This window comes from Cyphomyrmex costatus, unplaced genomic scaffold (assembly GCF_001594065.2).
Source record: "Cyphomyrmex costatus isolate MS0001 unplaced genomic scaffold, Ccosl1.0 scaffold193, whole genome shotgun sequence".
Taxonomy (NCBI): Eukaryota; Metazoa; Arthropoda; class Insecta; order Hymenoptera; family Formicidae; genus Cyphomyrmex; species Cyphomyrmex costatus.
Genome location: NW_017275965.1, coordinates 153,775 through 173,328, shown reverse-complemented (window position 1 = coordinate 173,328; position 19,554 = coordinate 153,775). Strand labels below are relative to the sequence as shown.

General features: G+C 30.4%; 4 protein-coding genes across 7 annotated transcripts in view; 1 reads left to right on the top strand and 3 right to left on the bottom strand.

Moving 5' to 3' along the window:
- Positions 1 to 568: 568 nt before the first annotated feature.
- On the bottom strand, positions 569 to 9,537 carry LOC108772715 (transcriptional repressor CTCFL). 3 transcript variants are annotated; one of them, XM_018538313.1, is made up of 13 exons: positions 9,426 to 9,537; positions 8,097 to 8,264; positions 6,840 to 7,063; positions 6,357 to 6,751; positions 5,902 to 6,071; positions 5,514 to 5,650; positions 4,997 to 5,147; positions 2,868 to 3,009; positions 2,464 to 2,736; positions 2,230 to 2,366; positions 1,872 to 2,017; positions 851 to 1,069; positions 569 to 726 (listed from the first exon to the last, which is right to left on the bottom strand). In XM_018538313.1, exons 2-13 carry the CDS (start codon positions 8,218 to 8,220, stop codon positions 673 to 675), a joined length of 2,172 nt encoding a protein of 723 aa, XP_018393815.1. In that variant the 5' UTR covers positions 8,221 to 8,264; positions 9,426 to 9,537; the 3' UTR covers positions 569 to 672. The 3 variants fall into 3 exon arrangements, with proteins under 3 accessions (XP_018393815.1, XP_018393814.1, XP_018393813.1); XM_018538312.1 differs by lacking the exon at positions 9,426 to 9,537 and adding an exon at positions 9,132 to 9,190; XM_018538311.1 differs by lacking the exon at positions 9,426 to 9,537 and having other exon boundaries at positions 8,097 to 8,392.
- A 1,881-nt stretch (positions 9,538 to 11,418) lies between these two features.
- Positions 11,419 to 14,542, bottom strand: LOC108772607 (motile sperm domain-containing protein 2). The gene is made up of 9 exons (XM_018538178.1): positions 14,333 to 14,542; positions 13,863 to 14,015; positions 13,377 to 13,554; positions 12,825 to 13,194; positions 12,455 to 12,530; positions 12,262 to 12,371; positions 11,953 to 12,156; positions 11,696 to 11,830; positions 11,419 to 11,601 (listed from the first exon to the last, which is right to left on the bottom strand). Exons 1-9 carry the CDS (start codon positions 14,412 to 14,414, stop codon positions 11,419 to 11,421), a joined length of 1,491 nt encoding a protein of 496 aa, XP_018393680.1. The 5' UTR covers positions 14,415 to 14,542.
- Positions 14,543 to 14,552: 10 nt separating this feature from the next.
- LOC108772735 (uncharacterized) lies at positions 14,553 to 16,134 on the top strand. Its single transcript, XM_018538336.1, has 3 exons — positions 14,553 to 14,859; positions 15,493 to 15,546; positions 15,839 to 16,134. Exons 2-3 carry the CDS (start codon positions 15,524 to 15,526, stop codon positions 16,050 to 16,052), a joined length of 237 nt encoding a protein of 78 aa, XP_018393838.1. The 5' UTR covers positions 14,553 to 14,859; positions 15,493 to 15,523; the 3' UTR covers positions 16,053 to 16,134.
- Positions 16,135 to 17,650: 1,516 nt separating this feature from the next.
- Positions 17,651 to 19,554, bottom strand: part of whd (carnitine O-palmitoyltransferase whd) — a 24,564-nt gene continuing 22,660 nt past the window's right edge. For both annotated transcript variants that reach the window (XM_018538265.1, XM_018538266.1), the window contains exons 11-15: positions 19,025 to 19,136; positions 18,664 to 18,933; positions 18,436 to 18,585; positions 18,142 to 18,351; positions 17,651 to 17,966 (exon numbers count right to left, since the gene is read on the bottom strand). In XM_018538265.1, coding sequence (XP_018393767.1) covers positions 17,868 to 17,966; positions 18,142 to 18,351; positions 18,436 to 18,585; positions 18,664 to 18,933; positions 19,025 to 19,136 — 841 coding nt within the window. In that variant the 3' untranslated portion in view covers positions 17,651 to 17,867. The remainder of the gene's footprint in view (positions 17,967 to 18,141; positions 18,352 to 18,435; positions 18,586 to 18,663; positions 18,934 to 19,024; positions 19,137 to 19,554) is intronic.

The window sequence follows — 19,554 nt, the reverse complement described above, 5'->3', positions numbered from 1 at the left end:
ATTTACATTGTAATTCCATTTTAATATTATTCTTATTAGTTTCAGCTTTATAAACTAATTTTAAATCTTCAGAACTATATTAGTTACACACATCTAATAAAAGATTAACGAGCTTCTACATAAAAATTATAAATAAATTTGTTTAAAAATATTATGCCAAGATATTAATACATTTCCTTACAATTAACATGTATAATTTTATCTAACTTTGTTAATGTCATTATTAAGAAGTTCTCTTATTGACAATAACATAAAACATATTTTACAATATCCATAATTGTACATTTGCGTGATATTTAGACCAACACTACAATATTTTCATAAATTATTATGTGTACCTAATAACGGCAAAAAAGTTCTTGTACCATGCATATAAATCACACTGCAGCTCCCTATTAGAGCTATATATGCAAAGTATTTTTAGATGATATACACTTCATGAGTTTTATTATACACAATATATATATATATAGTTTCCTTGACTTTAATAATTTTTTTTGTTTTAAAACTAATTATAATAGCTTTACAATCTAAATAAGGAAAATTGTTAAGTGCGCTTTGGCTCTTATTGTCTAATTTTCCTTATTTTTTAAGGATATTACACTAACACTGGGACAGAAGTGAAATTATTTACTATCGAATAGTACACATCTTTTTCCTTTATATTTGTTATTACGAAATTGTTTGTAACATGTTTATATTATTACCGCTTTCTTCTTCTTCTTCCTAAAAAATGTAATAATTTATTATATCTAGTGTAATCTAAATAAATTCATATTATATTTCTTTTTCTTGTAATTTGAATGTTATTATAAAGTAACTTTGTTAAAAAAGATAAAATATTACTCACCTCATCAAACCCAAAACACGTTTCCATTTCCTTTTGCAATTTAGAATCGTGTGGATTCTGTGACGATTTTGATGGAGTAGACGGTTCTATCTTTAGGTCATGTAACTCCATATCTTCTACTTCATCAATTTCTTCTCCTGTTCCTGTTACTATGCTATTATCTTGAGTTAAAGGATCTTGCATTACTAATTCTCCATCTTCACTTGCAACAACAGCCATCTAATTATCATCATAAATTATATTGTCAATAATGATTTCAGATTATATGTGATAGGTTTAATTATATAAAACAACATGATGTAGTTCCAAGGAACAGGCTAGTGAGAATCAACTTGATTAATAGTAACTTATAATTTTTTTTATTTATTTAGTGTAATAACCGTTTCGACTCTACTTTGGAGTCATCCTTAGTATACAGCACTACAATTCCTCTTCATACGATTGAGAATGTCACCATCAAATTTACAGATTTGATGTACAATCTCAAACATAAAAGAAAAAGTCATATTGTAAAATACAAAATCCATCGCAGAAGCATAATCAAAATTCACATCTTATATATGATAAAATCAGTTGTAATAATAATATATTTGGTCATTTCACTTTAACGTCTAAGAATTAACTGAACTGTATTTATTTCCTATATATTATGTGAATTTTGATCCATTGTTTTACAATATGACATTTTCTTTTATGTTTGAGATTGTACATAAAATCTGTAAATTTGATGGTGACATTTTCTCAATCATATGAAGAGGAATTACAGTGTTGTATACTGAGGATGACTCCAAAGTAGAGTCAAAACATTCAAATTGTTACACTAAACGAATAAAAGGATTATAACTTACTATTAACCAAGTTGACTCTCACTAGCTTGTTTCTTTTCTTGGAACTACATCATATTGTTTTGTTAAAAAAGAGAGTCCATAAGAAGATTACATTCCAAGAATTTTTTAATTATATAATCTGCTTAAAAGAGATACATAAATCCTTCAAAACATTTTGTTTAAGAAGCAAATACCTGATCAGTTCCCTGAGTATCTGCTAACTGAATTACTTCTAACACAACATATTGCTGGCCATCACTACCTTGAACCGCCATCATATCGTCTTCGTCTTCCTCTTCTTCTTCATCTTCGTAACCTTTAAGTTTAGAAGCTAAATCACCTGTTGTTACAATATAACACATGGATATTAGTCAATGACCCTATTATTAGATCATATCGTAAGTGTCCCTGTGAGAATGAATGACTTTACATCAAGTAATGTAAAGAATTCACATTTATAAATGACATAACATATGCAGATTCTAAATTTGTTACGATTTCTTTATCACTCCCTATAAAATTATAAAGTTAAAATATAGTTTTAATATTTACCTGTCATTACTTCAACACGTTGACCGTCAATGATTTGTATTTTCTTCTGTCTACCGATTTTCAAAGCTTGCTGTTTTTCTTGCAGAGACGATTCTGGATCGTGGACGGCCATATGTCGAATAAGATTACCTTTATGTCTGTGTGACAAAAAATTTCATGTTAAAAAAATTGTACTAAAATAATTGGTTTTATCGTGTCATTGATCGTTTTAGATAATTGATTACGTATACATACCTAAATGCTCTTTCGCATTCAGGACATTGATGCGTTTTTTCTTGTGGCGCTGGAGGAATATAGTTAGGATTATGATAGAGATTGCAATGCCGTTTGAGTAATTGTTTTTGTCTAAATGATTGAAAACAGTGATCACATTGATATGGTTTCTGATCGGTATGAATAAGCATATGACTTTCCAAATGACGCGCCGATATAGATGCATACGGACATAGGTCGCATTTGTAACACTTTTCTCCTTCGTGAGTTTTGCTGTGTAACTTATAGCTATATCTAAAAAATAATATACATATTAAAAATATAGTTTGTTAAGGTGCGCATTATAATTTTTGTATTTAATATATATTTGACTATTTCAACATTGTAATGTTTCTTAATATATTTACAAAAAATTGTTTACGTACCTGTCCGGGAATGTCTTGCCACAACGTTTGCATTTTAGTGGTTTATCTGAAGTATGCAATTTTTGCACATGAATTCTAAGATCTGTTTTTCTGCCACATGTAGCAGGGCATAACTCGCATTGAAATACTGGTTTATCGCCTACTGTAATACGAATATTGTGGCGATGAAAAAGTAAATTCATATAAATAATATATAATTTGTTTGTACATAATTAAAATATCAGATATTAAATAAAACATATACAATATATATTATGCTGGGTGAGGTAAAAATACTGGAATTCCTAAATATCTTGGAAAATATATTAGGTCTATAACTTGAAATCCGCTCTCTAGCGATAAATAGCTGTAGCTTTGCCAATATTCAACTGTAATAGCTGAACAAGGCATCATTTATAGTTTTGACCTCTGTCAATAATATTCAGTATATAAAAGTTGTGATAAGATGTGTTTACTGCAAAGAAAATGTCTGAATTTCAACCAAATAAGCATCATTTGCACGAAGCTTTGCTTTCTGTTTCCATTTTAAAACTACTGCTGAAGCTCATTTAATGCACGTTGAAGTTTATAGAGAACTTGCTCTATCAGAAACAATTTGCAAGGAATGGTTTTGATAATTCAAACTTGGTGATTTTGACACGAATGATAAAGAACGTCCAGGCCAGTAAAAAAAATTTGAAAATACAGAACTGCAAACATTGGTGGATAAAGATTCAAACACTCAAATCAACTTGCAGAAACGTTGAATGTTACTCAAGCAGCCATTTCCAAGCGTTTAAAAGAGGAAAGGTATACAAGGAAGGAAGATGGGTACCATATGAATTAAAAGAAAGAGACATCGAAAGGCGAAAAACCATTTATGAAATACTGCTTGTCAATAAAAAAAGAAAGGGGTTTTTGCATCGAATTGTGGTGATGAAAAATGGATCTTTTTCGATAACGCCGAAAAACCATTTGTGGCTCAGGCCAACCATCGACGCCAAAATGCAATATTCATGGGAAAAAGGCCATGCTCTGTATTTGGTGGGATCAGAAAGGATCAGAACCATGAGCTGTTGAAATCTGATCAAACAGTTACAGGGAATCTTTACCAACAACAAATAATCTGTTTGAGCCGAGCATTGCGTGAAAAATGACTAGAATATGAGACAAGACAGCATAAAGTGATCTTCATGACAACGCTCGACTTCACGTCACAAAACTTGTCAAGAAAACGTTAGAAGCATTTTATTGGGAGTGCTATATCATGCGGCTTATTTACCAGACTGTGCCCCTTCCGATTATCACTTATTTCGATGGCACACGCACTTGCAAAGGAATATTCCAACTCTTACGAAAGCGTCGAAAAATGAGTCTCTAACTGGATAGTCTCTAAAGTCGTTCTTTCGCCATGGAATCCACTTATTATCAGAAAGATGGGAAAAAGTCGTATCTAACGATGGTCAATACTTTGATTGGTAAATTTTTTTCATTTGATTTTTAAATAAAGACTTAATTTTTGCAAAAAAAGGTGGATTTCAAGTTATAGACCTAATAATTTTACAGAAGTGTTTCAGTATAAAGTAGGGTTTAAAAAATCCATTTATTGATCTTATCAGTTTAATCTTTGCTATTTAAAGTCAAACTGATAAGATCAATAAAAAGATCTTTTTAAACTACTTTTGTCTGAAACATTTTTCTAAGTAAAACTTATATTTTCCAAAGTATTCAGGAATTCTCGTACTTTTACCTCACTCTGTATAAAAAAAAGCTAATAAAAATTGACTAGATGTCCGCATGTATAACAAATTATTTATTTAAATATTAATAATAACTTAGACGTTTCGATATCAAAATTTATATCATTCTCAATAAATCAGGAGACACAGTAATGTCTCGGCTACAGAATAAACGCAGAGACATTACATGTGTTTCCACCACTGAATGCAGTCACATAAAAACCAAACACGCAAGTCATCTGAGATAAAAGATCCATGAATATCACACACATATTTTTACAGAATTCTTTCAATTTGTATATGTAATGGAATTGTGTCAAATAGAGGTTGAATCTGTACAAAATACAACAAAAAATATCTTGCAACTTTGATTTCCTGGAAGCAATATATATTTTTTTATGTAAAACTTACCATTATGTATTAATTTATGCGCTTTCAAACTGTTGGATTGAGTAAATCTCGCTTGACAAAAATCACATTCATATGGTTTTTCTCCAGTGTGAATGCGAAGATGACGTTTTAGTTTAAATGTATCTGGACTTGCATATGTACAATGTGGACACTAAAAAGTTATTAAATATTATATTTATTTAGTCATAATAAAAAATAGATTCTTTATAAAAATTGCAATTCTAGAAAGAAGAATAAACCTGATAGACTATCGGTTTTTCTATGTTCATATAATTGATTTTTCATACCTATATATCTACATATATATATCTACTATGTTCCACTTGGGGCTCCTAAAACTCTTAAGATCATTTCAGCTTTATTGTTTATTAAATGTTTTAAACAAAAATGATACGAGCATTGCGAGCACCAAATAAAACGTAGTATATTTGTGAAGTTTTTATATATTTTTATAAGTTTTATATATTTTTCGTATGTATGATAAATTGTAGATTAAGAAAAAAACAATAATACATACCTGATAAGGTCGTTCACCAGTATGGCATCTAATATGTCTCTTTAGTTTTGACAATTCGACAGATGCATAATCACACTCATGACATTTGTGTGGTTTTTCATGAGTGTGTCTGTATCGAACATGTCGTACAAGTTCACCTGCAAACATATAAAAATAGGAATTATATATTACACAACTTCTATTTTTACAAGCACTTACATTTGGTAAATCAAAAGTTTCAAAATTAAACGCAAAATTTAGCAAAATGTAATAAAAAAATATAAGTTGAAAAATATTTAAAAAAATAAAATAATTTTGAAATTTATATCAAATATTTTTTAGTTTTTTTCATACATAATTTAATGTACGATATGTGAATAGAAAAAATGATCAGAATTAAATTACATACCAGAAGTCGTAAATGCACTCTCACAATATTTGCAATGATGAGGTTTAGTCCCAGTATGAGTGTTAACATGATTTTGAAGTGAAGCTAGCGTTTTAAATCCTCGCTCGCAAACACTACATTTATGTGGTCTTTCTTCTGAGTGTGATTTCATATGCCGTGATAAAAGGTATCTGTTATAAGTATATATAAAAAATAGTTTATTACTTTTTTAATTTAGCATACCATTTCTTTAGATATGTATTGATAATAATTAAAAAAAACATATGACATCATATGAGGCTACAATCGGAACATCCAAGAATTTCTGTAGATTATTTTATATCCTTATTATTAAATAATCGAATGTTAAACAAAAATAAAACAATAGACGGAAATGCTCGAATAGAATTTTTAAACAAACTTTGATAAACATAAAATTGTTACAAAAAGATAATTATATAAATTAAAAGTAATACCGTTTTGGGCTAGTATAGTTGCAGTAGTTGCACATATGAGCTTGAGTTACAGTTTGAGATTTCTTTGGGAGGAACTTAATAATTTTAGTCTTGTCATCTTCTGCCTCGGATTCAACTGGAGCTTCATTGTCTTCATTGTCTTCAAAATCATATACAGTGAGATCTTGTTCACCTTCTGCTTCTTCTCCTTCAGTTGGTGAAGCAGCTGCTGTTGTTGCCACTGTCGTTGCATCATTTTCTGCAACTTTACTTTCTTTCTCTTCGGTTTCAGGTTGTTGAACTATCAAAACGTAACTAACTTCTCCAGGATTTGTATCAGATGGTACAATCGTGACAGTTTGATATGCATCGCCAGAATTAATTACAACTTGATTGTTTTCACCGTTGACCTGTCCCTATTTTTATATTTGTATTGTATTCATAGTTGCGTTTTTGTGTTTTATAAATTACCATTGTTAACATAATAATTTTATCAGTACTTACATCTTCATCACCTTCAGCATTTTCAAGTTCTTCGATATCTTGATATTGTTCATCTTGAGTTGTATCACCTTCGTTTTGTACATCGGTCTCTTCTACTTCTTGTATCTGTACCTGTGTCATTACAGGTGGTTCATCACTATTTGCCTGGTAATAATATTGACCAGACTGATCAACAAAGTATGTTCCACCCTCTTCTCCACCAGATAATCCTTCCACTTGTTGCACTATAATAAATATATACAAAGAACAGATGTATAAATAAAACAGATATATTGATATATAGATAAAATAGAGCTTTTTTTCCAATACTTTGCTCATGAGCTAAACGCTTTGACCTCTCCACTGTTTCATTGAGTGAGATAGAGAAAGGAAAAAAGAATAGTAGCAGTCAATCACTCAGAGTTCCTTTTTTTTTGTTTTGTTCAGCAAAATAACAGAGAGGTGAAAGTGTAATTGGAGAGCAAAGAGTTGGACAGAGGCCACATTCCTATACAAATTACTACCATTTTAATTTATCACTTCCAAAAACTTTTTTATATATTTTAGAAAAAATGTTTTAAACAAAGTGGAACAATTTTGATGATGTTTGATGTTTTTCTCCTTGGTGGTAGCACCAAAAAAAAATAAAGAGAGATTCTTTAAATAAAACTATATAACTCTATTTAAAATAACAGATTATCTCCATCTTTTTAAATGGAATTATATAATCTTTTACATAGTGATTTTTCTCTAATTATGTCATACATAAAAGTATTAAAGTAGAAACATCGAACCAATAATTTACGAAATATTTTGTATTCTATTTTAATATATGTTGAAATAATAAAATATAAAATATCTCGTTAAATTTTGTTTTTTTATATTTCTATCTCAATATTTTTATATGCAGAATAATTAAAGCAATCATATTAAAAAAAAATCATATAAATTGATTTTAAAAAAGTAACAGCGACCTTTATATCTTTTTGATATGTTCATTTAGAACAAAAACTGTTAACTAAAAAATGTCAACTTTGAAACAATTCCACTTCTTTCTAAATCATTTCTTCTAAAAACAAAATTTTTGGGGATGGTAAATTAGAAGAGATCACCATGTATATGTGTATGAGTTTGTATATAATGGTGTATGTGTGTATATGTATAAAGGTATATGAGTATGTGCATACGCGCACTTGTACTAAAATCTCTAATTCATATTATATATACAATAAGATTTTTAATACTGATAATGTATATTAAAACAAATATGATACTAACATTGCACATGTTGCAGTTCGCCTTGTCCACCCTCTATCTCTTTATTAAATGTCTCCAAGTAAGTTTGTATCTCGGTGACAGATTCTTGTCCCTCTTCCAATTTTATAGCAGCTACGTTACTCATGATTGAAGCATATAGCTCAAACAATGGTAGTTATGTTCATCAGTCTGAAATATTATGTCGCTCATATATATACATTATTGATATAAGTCCGGATAACTCAAATTATGTGTGTTGAGCTGTTATACTACTATAGATATAATCTTTAATATCAACATCTACAACACTTTTACACCACAATTCTAAAAATAGACATAAAATCATGTTGAATAAGTATTATATACGAATGTAAATTCACATTTTTCTCATGAATTTCTCTTTATACACGCCCTATTCCAACAAAACAGATAGCGATTAGTCAAAAGATTTTCAAACAAACATTTCCTAATTATCTCTACTTTTCATTAGTCACTGAAAGTCAGCTTAAAAAGCTGCGAGTCTACATTGCGAGGAAGGAAAACACGAGCGAGCTTGTGGAAAATAAACCTGACCGTTATTGAAACCGAAAACATCTTTGTAGGTCAGGATGCGGGCTGTCGTTCCTCTCGGAGCGTCGCCCGAGGATAGAAGCGGGTAGCAATTTCGACGGCGGGCATCGCCGTGATCAAATTAGAAAAGAGGAATCGATAATCCGATGGGGAAGAGAAATAGGTGCCGCGCCAAGGGACCGGCGTTCGGCGAGCGAAGACGAACATCCCGGTTGTCGGGGTTGTTGCGTCGACCGCGACGACGGCGAGGCGCTCGCTTCTCGGAATGTTTCGGCGCGTGCGATGATCAAAGAGGGCAATGTGCGCCGCGGTGACGGCGGCAATGCGCTGCCATCGAACGCTGCCAGCGGCGCTGGAGGTGGTCGACGTACGACGCCATAAGCAAGCGAGGGAAGCCGAGCGAGCGCGCCATGACGGGCAACGCCAGCGAGAGAGAGGCGAGAAAGGAACGGGTGAGCAACGCGCCGTGGTGACGCGGGCGGGTACCTGGAGGAACACCGTATCTTGCGGACTTTCGTAAAGCACACGGCGGAAGCCTCACGAGGTCGCGCATTCTGTCGGGGAGCTTTTAAGGCAAACATGGGTGCTTTCGATTTCAGGACACAGGGGGCATTAACGACAAAAATTTCAGAAAATTATCACCGTCGGCGCTGTCATCAATATGGAGGACACCGTGCGAGGATGCCGTTGTACCGTTGTGCCGCGTGCCACCAGGAACCGAGGGATCGTCCAGCACGTCTCGGCGACTAGTCCGCTTGCTCGAATATCGTGGAAACTCACCGAACGTCGACGTAGAACACGATTGTCGATGCTATTCTGGCCGACGGGTCGATATGAAGGCACGAAATATACACGTAAACCCACGATCGTCGCGTGAGGGCGTTGTATAAGAGCAAATATGGCCGATCGAACTGCGATGGTTCAAATGCTGCGCTGTGCTGCGCGTTGGCAGCTGCGCACTAGGCACGTCACGCGTCATGCTCGCGTGTTTATACGCCGACCATGATCATCCTTTTGGTATTTTTTAGACTTTGCAGGGTACGATGTCGACCCTTCGTGAGTCTCGAATGCTCCAGATTCTCCCGTTGCATTTATTTCAGGCCCATTCAAACGAATTTATATGTACGCTCCAAAAAAAAAAAGAAACTGATCTGTTGAATAGGATGAATAGATGTGTATTGCGCTCTTTGTGTCGGGCGAAACATAATCGTTAGTTGTTTACGTTTTTTATATATCAATTTTTTAATATTTTTTTTAATGAAAATTAAATAAGCTTTTACGCATCCAATTTAAATCGCACATTACTTGTGATACATTTATACGCTTTTCATGCATATAAGCTAGCTGACATGGCAACCAATCAATTTTCCGCTTTTTCCGAATAGAAGTGGTAGCTGAGAGAAATTGGTGCTGGTGGTAGAAATGTAGAAAGAGACGATTGGCTATCGTATTCACTTCTTAAGACTACGACACATAGTAAACTTAAGACGTACGACTTAAGCAGCAAGCGAATTGACCAATCATAGTAGAGACCGTAAGACCAAACGTAAGCAGTAACGAATCCAATATTGATTTTCTTACTGCTTAAGTCTTAAGTTTTACGTGCCGTGGCCTATATTGTGCAGGATTGGTTGATTTTTCTATGCGTTTGCATCGTGTGAGTCTGCTGGGTGGATCTTGAAAGCCATTTGACGAACGGAAATTGCGCGAAATTCAGATTACCATTGATTACCATTATGCATAGATTCTTCTTATTTGTATAGTTATTACCAATGTAGATTAGTTTTAATCTCGGTTTAACTTTTTATCCTTTCCTAATTTTAAGAATTAAAAAAAAAGAATAAATTAAATCGAGATATAAAAGTTAATTTATATGGTGAAAATGAATATAATTGCTTTTTTTCGCAAGAAACTTACTCGTATTTCTAATTAGTATCGCGTCAAAAATGCTTTGTGCACTCGATGCTAGTTTGTTTTGCAATATACTGATTGAAATTACTGAATGAAATTATAGAAAGAGGAATAAAATATATAGAAGTCTTTTTGCAGGTATGAGTGATTAGTGAAATCTTTCACACAACTATATTTTTTATTTTTTTTCAAAATAATTTAATTATGAAATCATGAAAAAGCCATATTAAATCCATGACTAATACAATATTAAAAAAATAAAACCATTAATGATATATATATATTTTTTATGTGTATATACATATATATAGTTAATAAAATTTTTATTTTTATATATATATATATATACACATATATATACATAAGAATTGTATATATATATAAATTTTGGCATATATATATATATATATACACACAAATTGCATGTATACATATACTAATCTATGTTCAAGTTTAATACAATAAGGATATTTCTTAGAGTATGTATATGTATAAAAATAGCAGTTTTAATATAGTTTTACATATAGTTATACTGTACTTCTTCATGCCTTGTATTACAAAACACCACATATGGTAACTTATTAGATGACAATTACATATGTATATATATATATATATATATGTGTGTGTATACAAAAAAATTAACAAGATATAAAATTAATTTCGAAAAATCACAAATAAACATTTATAGATCTTTGTTTGGAAGAACAGAAAACGTATAAAACTTTAACATGTTAAATATTGTAATATAAGATATTTCTTATTTTTACATGATTGTAGATATTCAATTTAAAGATTTTTTAAATATTTTTCTAGTATATCGAAGTTGTTAATATTACAAAAACGTGTTTTAAAATATGTTTTAAATATCACGAGGGATCCGGCAGGATTTTTGTTGATCAATCAAATTTTTAATATCCACTTGTAAAACATAACCAAAGAATATTGCCATTAGAATGGTCAATGTTATCGAAATTAAAAGCATATACTTTACAATAACGATTTCACTGTGTATGTTGTTATTGTGCTTTTCTAAATGATTTATCTGAAATTATTATAAAGTATTAGTAAAAGGTTTATTTTAATATATATATGTATATACATACTTAGAAAATAAGACGCAATATTACATCACATACCTTAGAAGAAAATGCATCAATATGATCATTTCCTGCTGCTGCAGAAGTTAGCATCGAATGAGATTTTTGTATCTCACTATTTTCAATAGCACCATCGCAACATCGTAGTTTATGCATTTCTGTTGCTTTTTCAGACTACAAAGAAAATATTAGTATGTGAATGATCTTACCTAATTTAATATTTTAAATTTGAAGTTACTGATATATTTTGATTAATATAAAGAAAAATATATTAAATCAATGTAAAATTAATTTACCTTCCAAAGTAAATTCAGTTCTTGCATTGTAGCAGTGTTTGTATTTTTTAATGGGAAGCACATGACTAGAAATCGATCGCTATGTAATAGGCCACGTACATTATAACCAGATTGTAGTACAACCATAACAGTTCTTTGTTCAGATGGTTGTAGAATTCCTGAACTTGGCCGTACTCTAAATTTCTCAGGCGATGTTGTCTTTATCTACAAAATCACCACATTTATGTTAAGCTACATTTCTAATTTATTCCAGCAGTTACATTGTTATAATAATCAAATAACTATAATAATCAAATAACGTCTATGTACCTTGTAAGATAAAGATTTGTCAGTTGTAATATTCTTAAGTGTAATTGTCCCAGTGATATCGTTCCCATCTTTATTAAACGTAATTATGTCTGTGGGCTCTATAGATAACACTGGAGCAAAAGTAAAAAATTTATTTAAATGCTTTTTATATTCTAGTATAACGTAACAAATTGTATGTAAATTTTATACATACATTGTTCTTCATTAACCTGATCTCCGATACTAGTTGGACTTTGCTCCGTAAGTGGTGAATTGTCTATAAAATGCACCTAGAAAATATACAATATATTTAAAGAAGTAATATGTTGGATAGAGATATTTTAACATAATTATGAATAACTTAATATACATCTTCTATGTATTCCATTTTATTAAACTTTCTTTTTTAAGATAACTAATTTGAAGTATGGAAATGATTTTGAAAACAAATCAATATAGTTAACAAAAGAATAATAACAGAAAAAAAAGAATACAGTACAATGACAAAAAAGCATAATGAATTTAATACATCAAGTAGAAGTAATATCTTGGTATTATTCATAAAATATATGTAATATATGTACCTTTTTATTATCCAGTTTACCATTTAATATATCATCTCCATTTGTTTGCTCTTCCGAGATGAATTTGAAGGTGTAATCATTGTTACCTCCCCAACATTTCAGTGCATCATTTGGATTAACATAATCTTTCAATGTGGTTTTGTTAACAAACTTAATTTTTGGAATAGCTTTTGCAGGTAACCATGATTTTATTATTTTAAAAGCTGCATTTAAAACCCAGGGCATTTCCAAAACTATGATATAGTTTAGAAAATTTGGATAATAAGATTTGAATAAACCAATGAGATACTTAATAAGCTCCATGTCCATATTAGAAAGTCCAGCTTCTACCATGTCAAAGAAAAGTGATATTTGATTTCCATTTTCTTCCCTGAAAATACAATAAATAAAAAATTACATCTATGGAGTATAAGGTTAATTCTACTTGTATTTTTTATTTCCTGTTTCTTGTTGCTTGTCTCTTGCCTTCTTGATCAAAAACAACAAGAAACAGGAAACAAAAAGCACATTGTAGAATTAGCCTAAAGGTATATGGGTTGTAGATACCGATACCTTTCTAATCTTTCAAACCAATAAACTATACATCTTTGAAGTTCTGGAAAATCTTTTACTCCTTTAACATGTAATTTTGATTTGATTACAAAAAGTTTTTTGCCATCCTTGTCCTTACTATAGCTAAAGACTACGCCATCTTCTAAATAATCTCTTCTCACATTATCCTCAGTGATATCTGTAATCCAATTTAAAATGAAAGAAGAGAAAGAAAGACATACTTTATTTTATATTATTCTATTAATTTTAGTCCTTTTAGTATCGAGTACTTTTCATGAATGGATAATTTAATGCTGAATACTTTTGTTTACTGTTAAATATGTTTATAGGTTTATATACTTATCAAAAGAATTAAACTTATATTTTATTCAAATTAAAACATGTATAGACTTGTCAAAAAAACTTTCATCAGTTTTGTGTTAATTTCTCATAGAGAATAGTAAAAATTTAAATTATCAAGCATGAGATTTACAGGCAAAGTTTTACCATTTGTTCCAAATTTTCTTCTCCAAGTACAAGTTTCCCAAAGCATGTTGAATGCCTCCTGTTCGTTATACTCATGATGTTCCAAAAATCGTTTCAGCCAATCATCATTGTTTTTTATTCTGGCTATATCAGCAACATGAAAACCTCCTACAACTAATTATTAATCAAATTTAGACGCAGATAGAAATTAATAGACTCCAAGTGAAAAAATAACTACAATTTTCTTTCGCATTTTATGGTTCTGTAAGTAATTAACATGAGCAAGGGTTTCAATTATCCATGGCTTTGTCACGTCATTGGGCTGCCAATTATTTTTAATTGAATACATGATCGCGACTGGGTATGACCTTTGCACATGTTACATGAGCTTCGTTATAGCACATAAATTTGCACGATATTAATTAACGTGATGATATTAGAAATCTTATTTCATTGAAAAACGGAGAAGGAACCATATAATATGTACATACTGGAATCGGGCGGTCCTTCCTCCTCCAACCTTTTAAAAAACTTCTCGCGAAGGTCCGCGATCGCTTTCGTTGGTGTTTCCATCTTTCTTTGTCAGGCTAACGACCAGGAGAATGACACTTTGACCGGCGCCGAGAATCTACCATAAGATAACCAGATGATAATTGTTTATTCACACGCCTAGTCTGTGGCAGTCTGTAGCGTCTATACGTGTCGCGTCGCTCTGCTCTGAGCAAAATGGAGCAAAATTCCCTTCTACATATGTCTAAAGTCTGTGCCCACCTCGAATCTCGACAGTACAGAGTACAGTTCAATTTGTTAAATTTATTCAATGCTGTTCAATACGTCATGTCTTGAAGGTGAAATAAGGATATATTCGAGTTTCAAAGAAAAAAGAAGAGAAGTGACCGAGCATTGCTGTACAAACCGAACGAATTTTTTCTTGACTTTAATCGTGATGATCTAATCTATGATCTAATTAGGAACCATTATTAGAAGATAATTTGCAAACGACGTCACAAAATTGATGGTATTACATTTCGAAGTGTCAATTTAACGAATTGCGATAATTAACGTTGCATGATTTAGCAAGCTCGACTAACCTTCCATACGACGATTTCTACGTCACATAATGAGAAAGCAATAATTTATTATGATAATTTATCGCTTGTGTAATCGCATACGCCTGCGGTTAATAATCTCGAGTGTCATAGGTCGATATTCACAGTTATAGTTGGTTATAGTTACATTTTATTGAACTATCTTAAGTAATATCTTTAAATGCTAGTACAGCTCTATGATTGGTTCATGACATTTTAAAATTGTAAAAGAAACATACTAGCATAATTCAAACATTTCCTTGTGTGTGAATAAACTGTAAAAAAAATGATCTTATCATCATATAAACTTCAGCTGTTGTGAATATTATCGCCGATATCACCGAAGTGTTGATTTTATGCGAATCTGTATAACTGTTCCTGACAATCTTTGTGAAATTATGGCTTGGTGTTATGGGATTGTTTGATTAGAAAGATTGTAAATGCGCCAGGCATATATTGTTATATTCGTTATATCGCAATCGACATCAATCAACATACGTCGTATGTGCAATCGTGGGGATATTAGGTAATATTTATGCAATAATCTCGCTTGTTTCTTTCAGAGATTTTGAGACAATCTGCGACAGAACGAACATGGATGACGAAACGTTGAATAGGTATAATTTTATTTGGATAGCAATATAAAGTTTATATGAACACAATACTGTATTTTAATTTTTCTAAAGAATTAGACTTTTGAAATAACGAATAAGTGAGGTCATTTAACTGTATAAAAGTTATATTACCGGTCCACATTATTAGTGTTGTGTATATAAATAATAAACAATATAATAAGCAAAAATTTATAAACAGAAAAATAAGGAATTGCAAAAATATAACTTTATCTTTGATCGTCTTTATCTTTGATGATCGTGTAATAATTATTACGAAATATAAATATTTATTTAGACTAGCAGCAGAAGCTTTACTAGAAGAAGCCAGACTTGGTGCACGAAGGGCCGAAATAATGGGTCCCAGTGGATGGGTGAAACCTAAAGAAACCATTAACAAAAGATTCCTCCATTCAACATTACGAAATGCAGTAATATCAAACAAGCAACGATCTCTGAAGCAAGAAAAAGTAAAAGTTCAACCACTTAAAGACACTGTTAAAAAGTCGTAATGTAGCACTGTTTTTCGCATATGTATTTATATGTTTTTGGTATATATTTTTAACAATTTCTCATTTCTTGTTAAGAGAGAAAGAGGAAAAGAGATGTGTAAAGGCGTTTTAATATTGTTACTAAAGTAAACGATTGTAGTTGCTTTTATTTATTCTATGATAGTACATTCATGTTATAATCAAATATTATATATTTATAGAATAAAAAAGAATCTTATATAAGTATACCAATAAACGGTATAAAATGAATTACTGATCGACTACCAATATTGTACAAAAATATTTCGAATACTCTGCAATTTTCCTTCCTGCCAATATTTAAATATTTTACATATTTATCCTTGATTGATAAACATACTTTAGATCTTTCAAGCTGCCTTGTGCAAATTTTTAATTATAACTTCCATAAAAATTCTAGTTATAATGGATTTTATATTTTACAAACCTAACAGACGAAATTTATTATAAAATTTTATACCTAATCTTTACAATCATTATCAGAACTTTAATGTAATACATAAAGATGAAATTAAGTATACAAAAATGTTATAGATATTTCTATTTCATCATCTTGCATTTCACATTCTATTTCATCATCTTGCATTTCACATTTCTAGCACTTAAATATTTCAATAATGTTTAATTATAACACCACTGAATAATAACAAGATTGAAAAGCACCGATATCTTTAAATATCTGTAACAAATATACATTGTAGGATAATATAATCGTACGCTCCTCTTCTAAGTATAAAATTGCTTATAATTGGTAATTACTTATAGTTAAAACATTTTGCATTGATAAGTTGCACATATTATATATGGCATCGCTTAGATGTTTGCTTAAAAAAGAAATCAGTAATCACATATTTGTAGTTACACATCTCTATCTCACCAGATATTAATGAGATTCTAATATAGATCGAGATGTCCCTTCAGATTAAGATACAAGCAATACTTTTCTATCATTCGTGTATATTTATAGAGAAAAAAATAATTTCTTATATGCGTAAATTGCATTGCATACAAATCACTTCTTGATGTTAAATTATGATGGGATATAATAATTATAATAAGATATACATATGCACAATGAAATTAAACTGTGTCTACATTTATAGTAAATATATAATGATATGATATTGTGTACTTTTGGTAAATTTTTCAAAATTTAGTTGTCACAATATGTAAAATTTTTAACTTTGATAACATATCTTTTTGTAACATATGTGTGAAATTTTTAACAAGTTTAATAAGTAATGAGATTTATTATCAATTTTTATGTTCTTCTCATGTGATGTCAAATATTTCTTAAATTTGCGATTATATACAGCAAGCAATAGAAATTTGGTACTTGTACTTTTGCATATTTCTGCTGTGCAATATTATAATATTAATAAATCACGCATAAATTGTCATTTATAAAAATGATTATTTAATAACAAAAATTATATTTATGATAGATAATGATATATAATGACATATATGACAGATATGATAGATAATATAACATATATGATAGATAATGATATATATGACAAATGTGAAATGATCCTATAAAAATTCTATATGTGTAATGTCTACAACATGGTCTTGAATTTTGGGCCCGTTATTTTTTGCTATAACCTTTATCTATGAAAAATAATTGCCTATGAAAAAATCTTTGCCTTAAGAGAGTTATATTTTAAGCATTAAATTATGTTTATGTTATTAAATTCCTCCATAAGCCAAGAAAAATTATTTGGAGTTATAGACCTCGTTTCATTACATAGCTTATAATAATTTTGCTCAACCGCGCTACAGGTAATGAATAAGTTACGCTGATCCGTTCTGATGTATTTTCTTTTTTCGTTCTAGCAAATCTTTCATATCGGCAAGTGCTTTTTCAATTTGTTTTGCAAATTTGGCGGCATCCTATAGATATTGAAATTATTTTGTTAGAAGATATTACATTACATTATTACAATATAAACGACTATATACTATAAATCTATGAAATATATATAATCGAGATAATAACAAGTATTTAAAAAATAATAAATGTAAAAGACGGTTATAATAACGAAATCGAAAATATTAATTATTTTACCGTTTTTGACGAAGATCGTTTACTAGAAACATGGAAAAATATAAGATCTTCTCCCGCAATTATATAAGAAACTCCATAGCCATCATCGGCCACAGGACCAAATCCACCACCAGCTGAAATGCATTTAGGATAAGTTTTCAAATCTAGTCTCGAAGTTTGGCCGTGTGGAGTTTGCGATGTCGACAACCTCCATGGCTCGCTTAGAACTTCCTACAATAGAATCATTTATCACGTTTAATGAGATCATATTTAACCAATTATATAGATCATATTTATAACTCGTAAAACAATTACCTTCAAAAATGGTGAATCTACTTCTAAGTACTTCGATACAACATATAAACAGAACAGGTGCCTATCTATTCCTTTACCACACATAGCATCTTGATAACTTTGTTGATGTCGTGTTGCTGCATCCATTAGCAACTTTACTTTTTCCGTTACCTATATTGGAAGAAAAATCGATTAGAAATACACGGAGAAACAAATTGGTGTACTTTTTATTTATTATTTTATTTTTACCGTTATTGCTTCATCCTCCATTGCTTTTACCCACTTTGAAGATTCAATAGTGCAAGGTCTGACTGTTTCTGTTCTACCTTCTCGGAACAACCTTGTCATGGAAGCTTCATAAGTTAAATTAAACTTGCCAGCATCGCGATAGTAAGCCAATTGCAACGCCATTTGTATATAGGCATCTGGTGATATGGAATGAGTTTTCATCAAACCTTTACCATAAGCATCGTGCACATAAACACGTAATTCAACGTCATTCAATATACTGTGTGCTACCTTTTGAGAGAGAATTAAAAATCAATTGTTACATAATCGTGATATTTGTTAAATGTACTAAATTTAAATAGGACGTGAGACTAGTTATTACCTGATAGGATTGTTCAATTACTTGAATACATTTGGCATTTAAATCCCATTGCAATCGAGTTGGAGCTGGAGGTGTAAATTCCGGATTGCCTACGTTGTGTCCATCTTTATATCTAAAAATAATATATTTATATATATTTTTCAAATGATAGAAAATTCAAAGCTATATTTTATTTTATCGAAAGAAATTAAATTCACAAAGAAAACTATATTGTCATGCATTATTTGGAAAGTAAGGACAAAATTTTTATGATTATTGTATAAAATATTAAATTGCATTTTAAGTAACTTAAAGTGGATAGAAGATAAATTGATTCAAGTATGGCCCTTACTTTCTAGATGATCTTTTTATAATATCATGCAAATCTATAAATACATTTTATTTTATAAAATAACTAATTTAATTACAACAAATTTCATTCAGTTATTTTAATTAAAATTTTTTATTTAAAAAATAAATATTCTTATTAATCATGCATTTATGATACAATAGCGATCAAGCAGATGATACTTTGATATATTAAAAAGTAT

Bases quoted from the DNA above. Each gene is read 5' to 3' on its own strand.
- LOC108772735 (XM_018538336.1), top strand. From the start codon at position 15,524: ATGGATGACGAAACGTTGAATAG. The intron at 15,547-15,838 runs GTATAATTTTAT...ATATTTATTTAG, and splicing joins GATGACGAAACGTTGAATAG to ACTAGCAGCAGAAGCTTTAC.
- LOC108772715 (XM_018538313.1), bottom strand. From the start codon at position 8,220: ATGAGTAACGTAGCTGCTATAAAATTGGAAGAGGGACAAGAATCTGTC. The intron at 2,737-2,867 runs GTACGTAAACAA...ATTATTTTTTAG, and splicing joins GGCAAGACATTCCCGGACAG to ATATAGCTATAAGTTACACA. The intron at 2,018-2,229 runs GTAAATATTAAA...TTGTAACAACAG, and splicing joins ACGTGTTGAAGTAATGACAG to GTGATTTAGCTTCTAAACTT.
- LOC108772607 (XM_018538178.1), bottom strand. From the start codon at position 14,414: ATGGAAACACCAACGAAAGCGATCGCGGACCTTCGCGAGAAGTTTTTT. The intron at 14,016-14,332 runs GTATGTACATAT...ATTAATAATTAG, and splicing joins GGAAGGACCGCCCGATTCCA to TTGTAGGAGGTTTTCATGTT. The intron at 12,531-12,824 runs GTACATATATTA...TATATTTTCTAG, and splicing joins GTAAACTGGATAATAAAAAG to GTGCATTTTATAGACAATTC.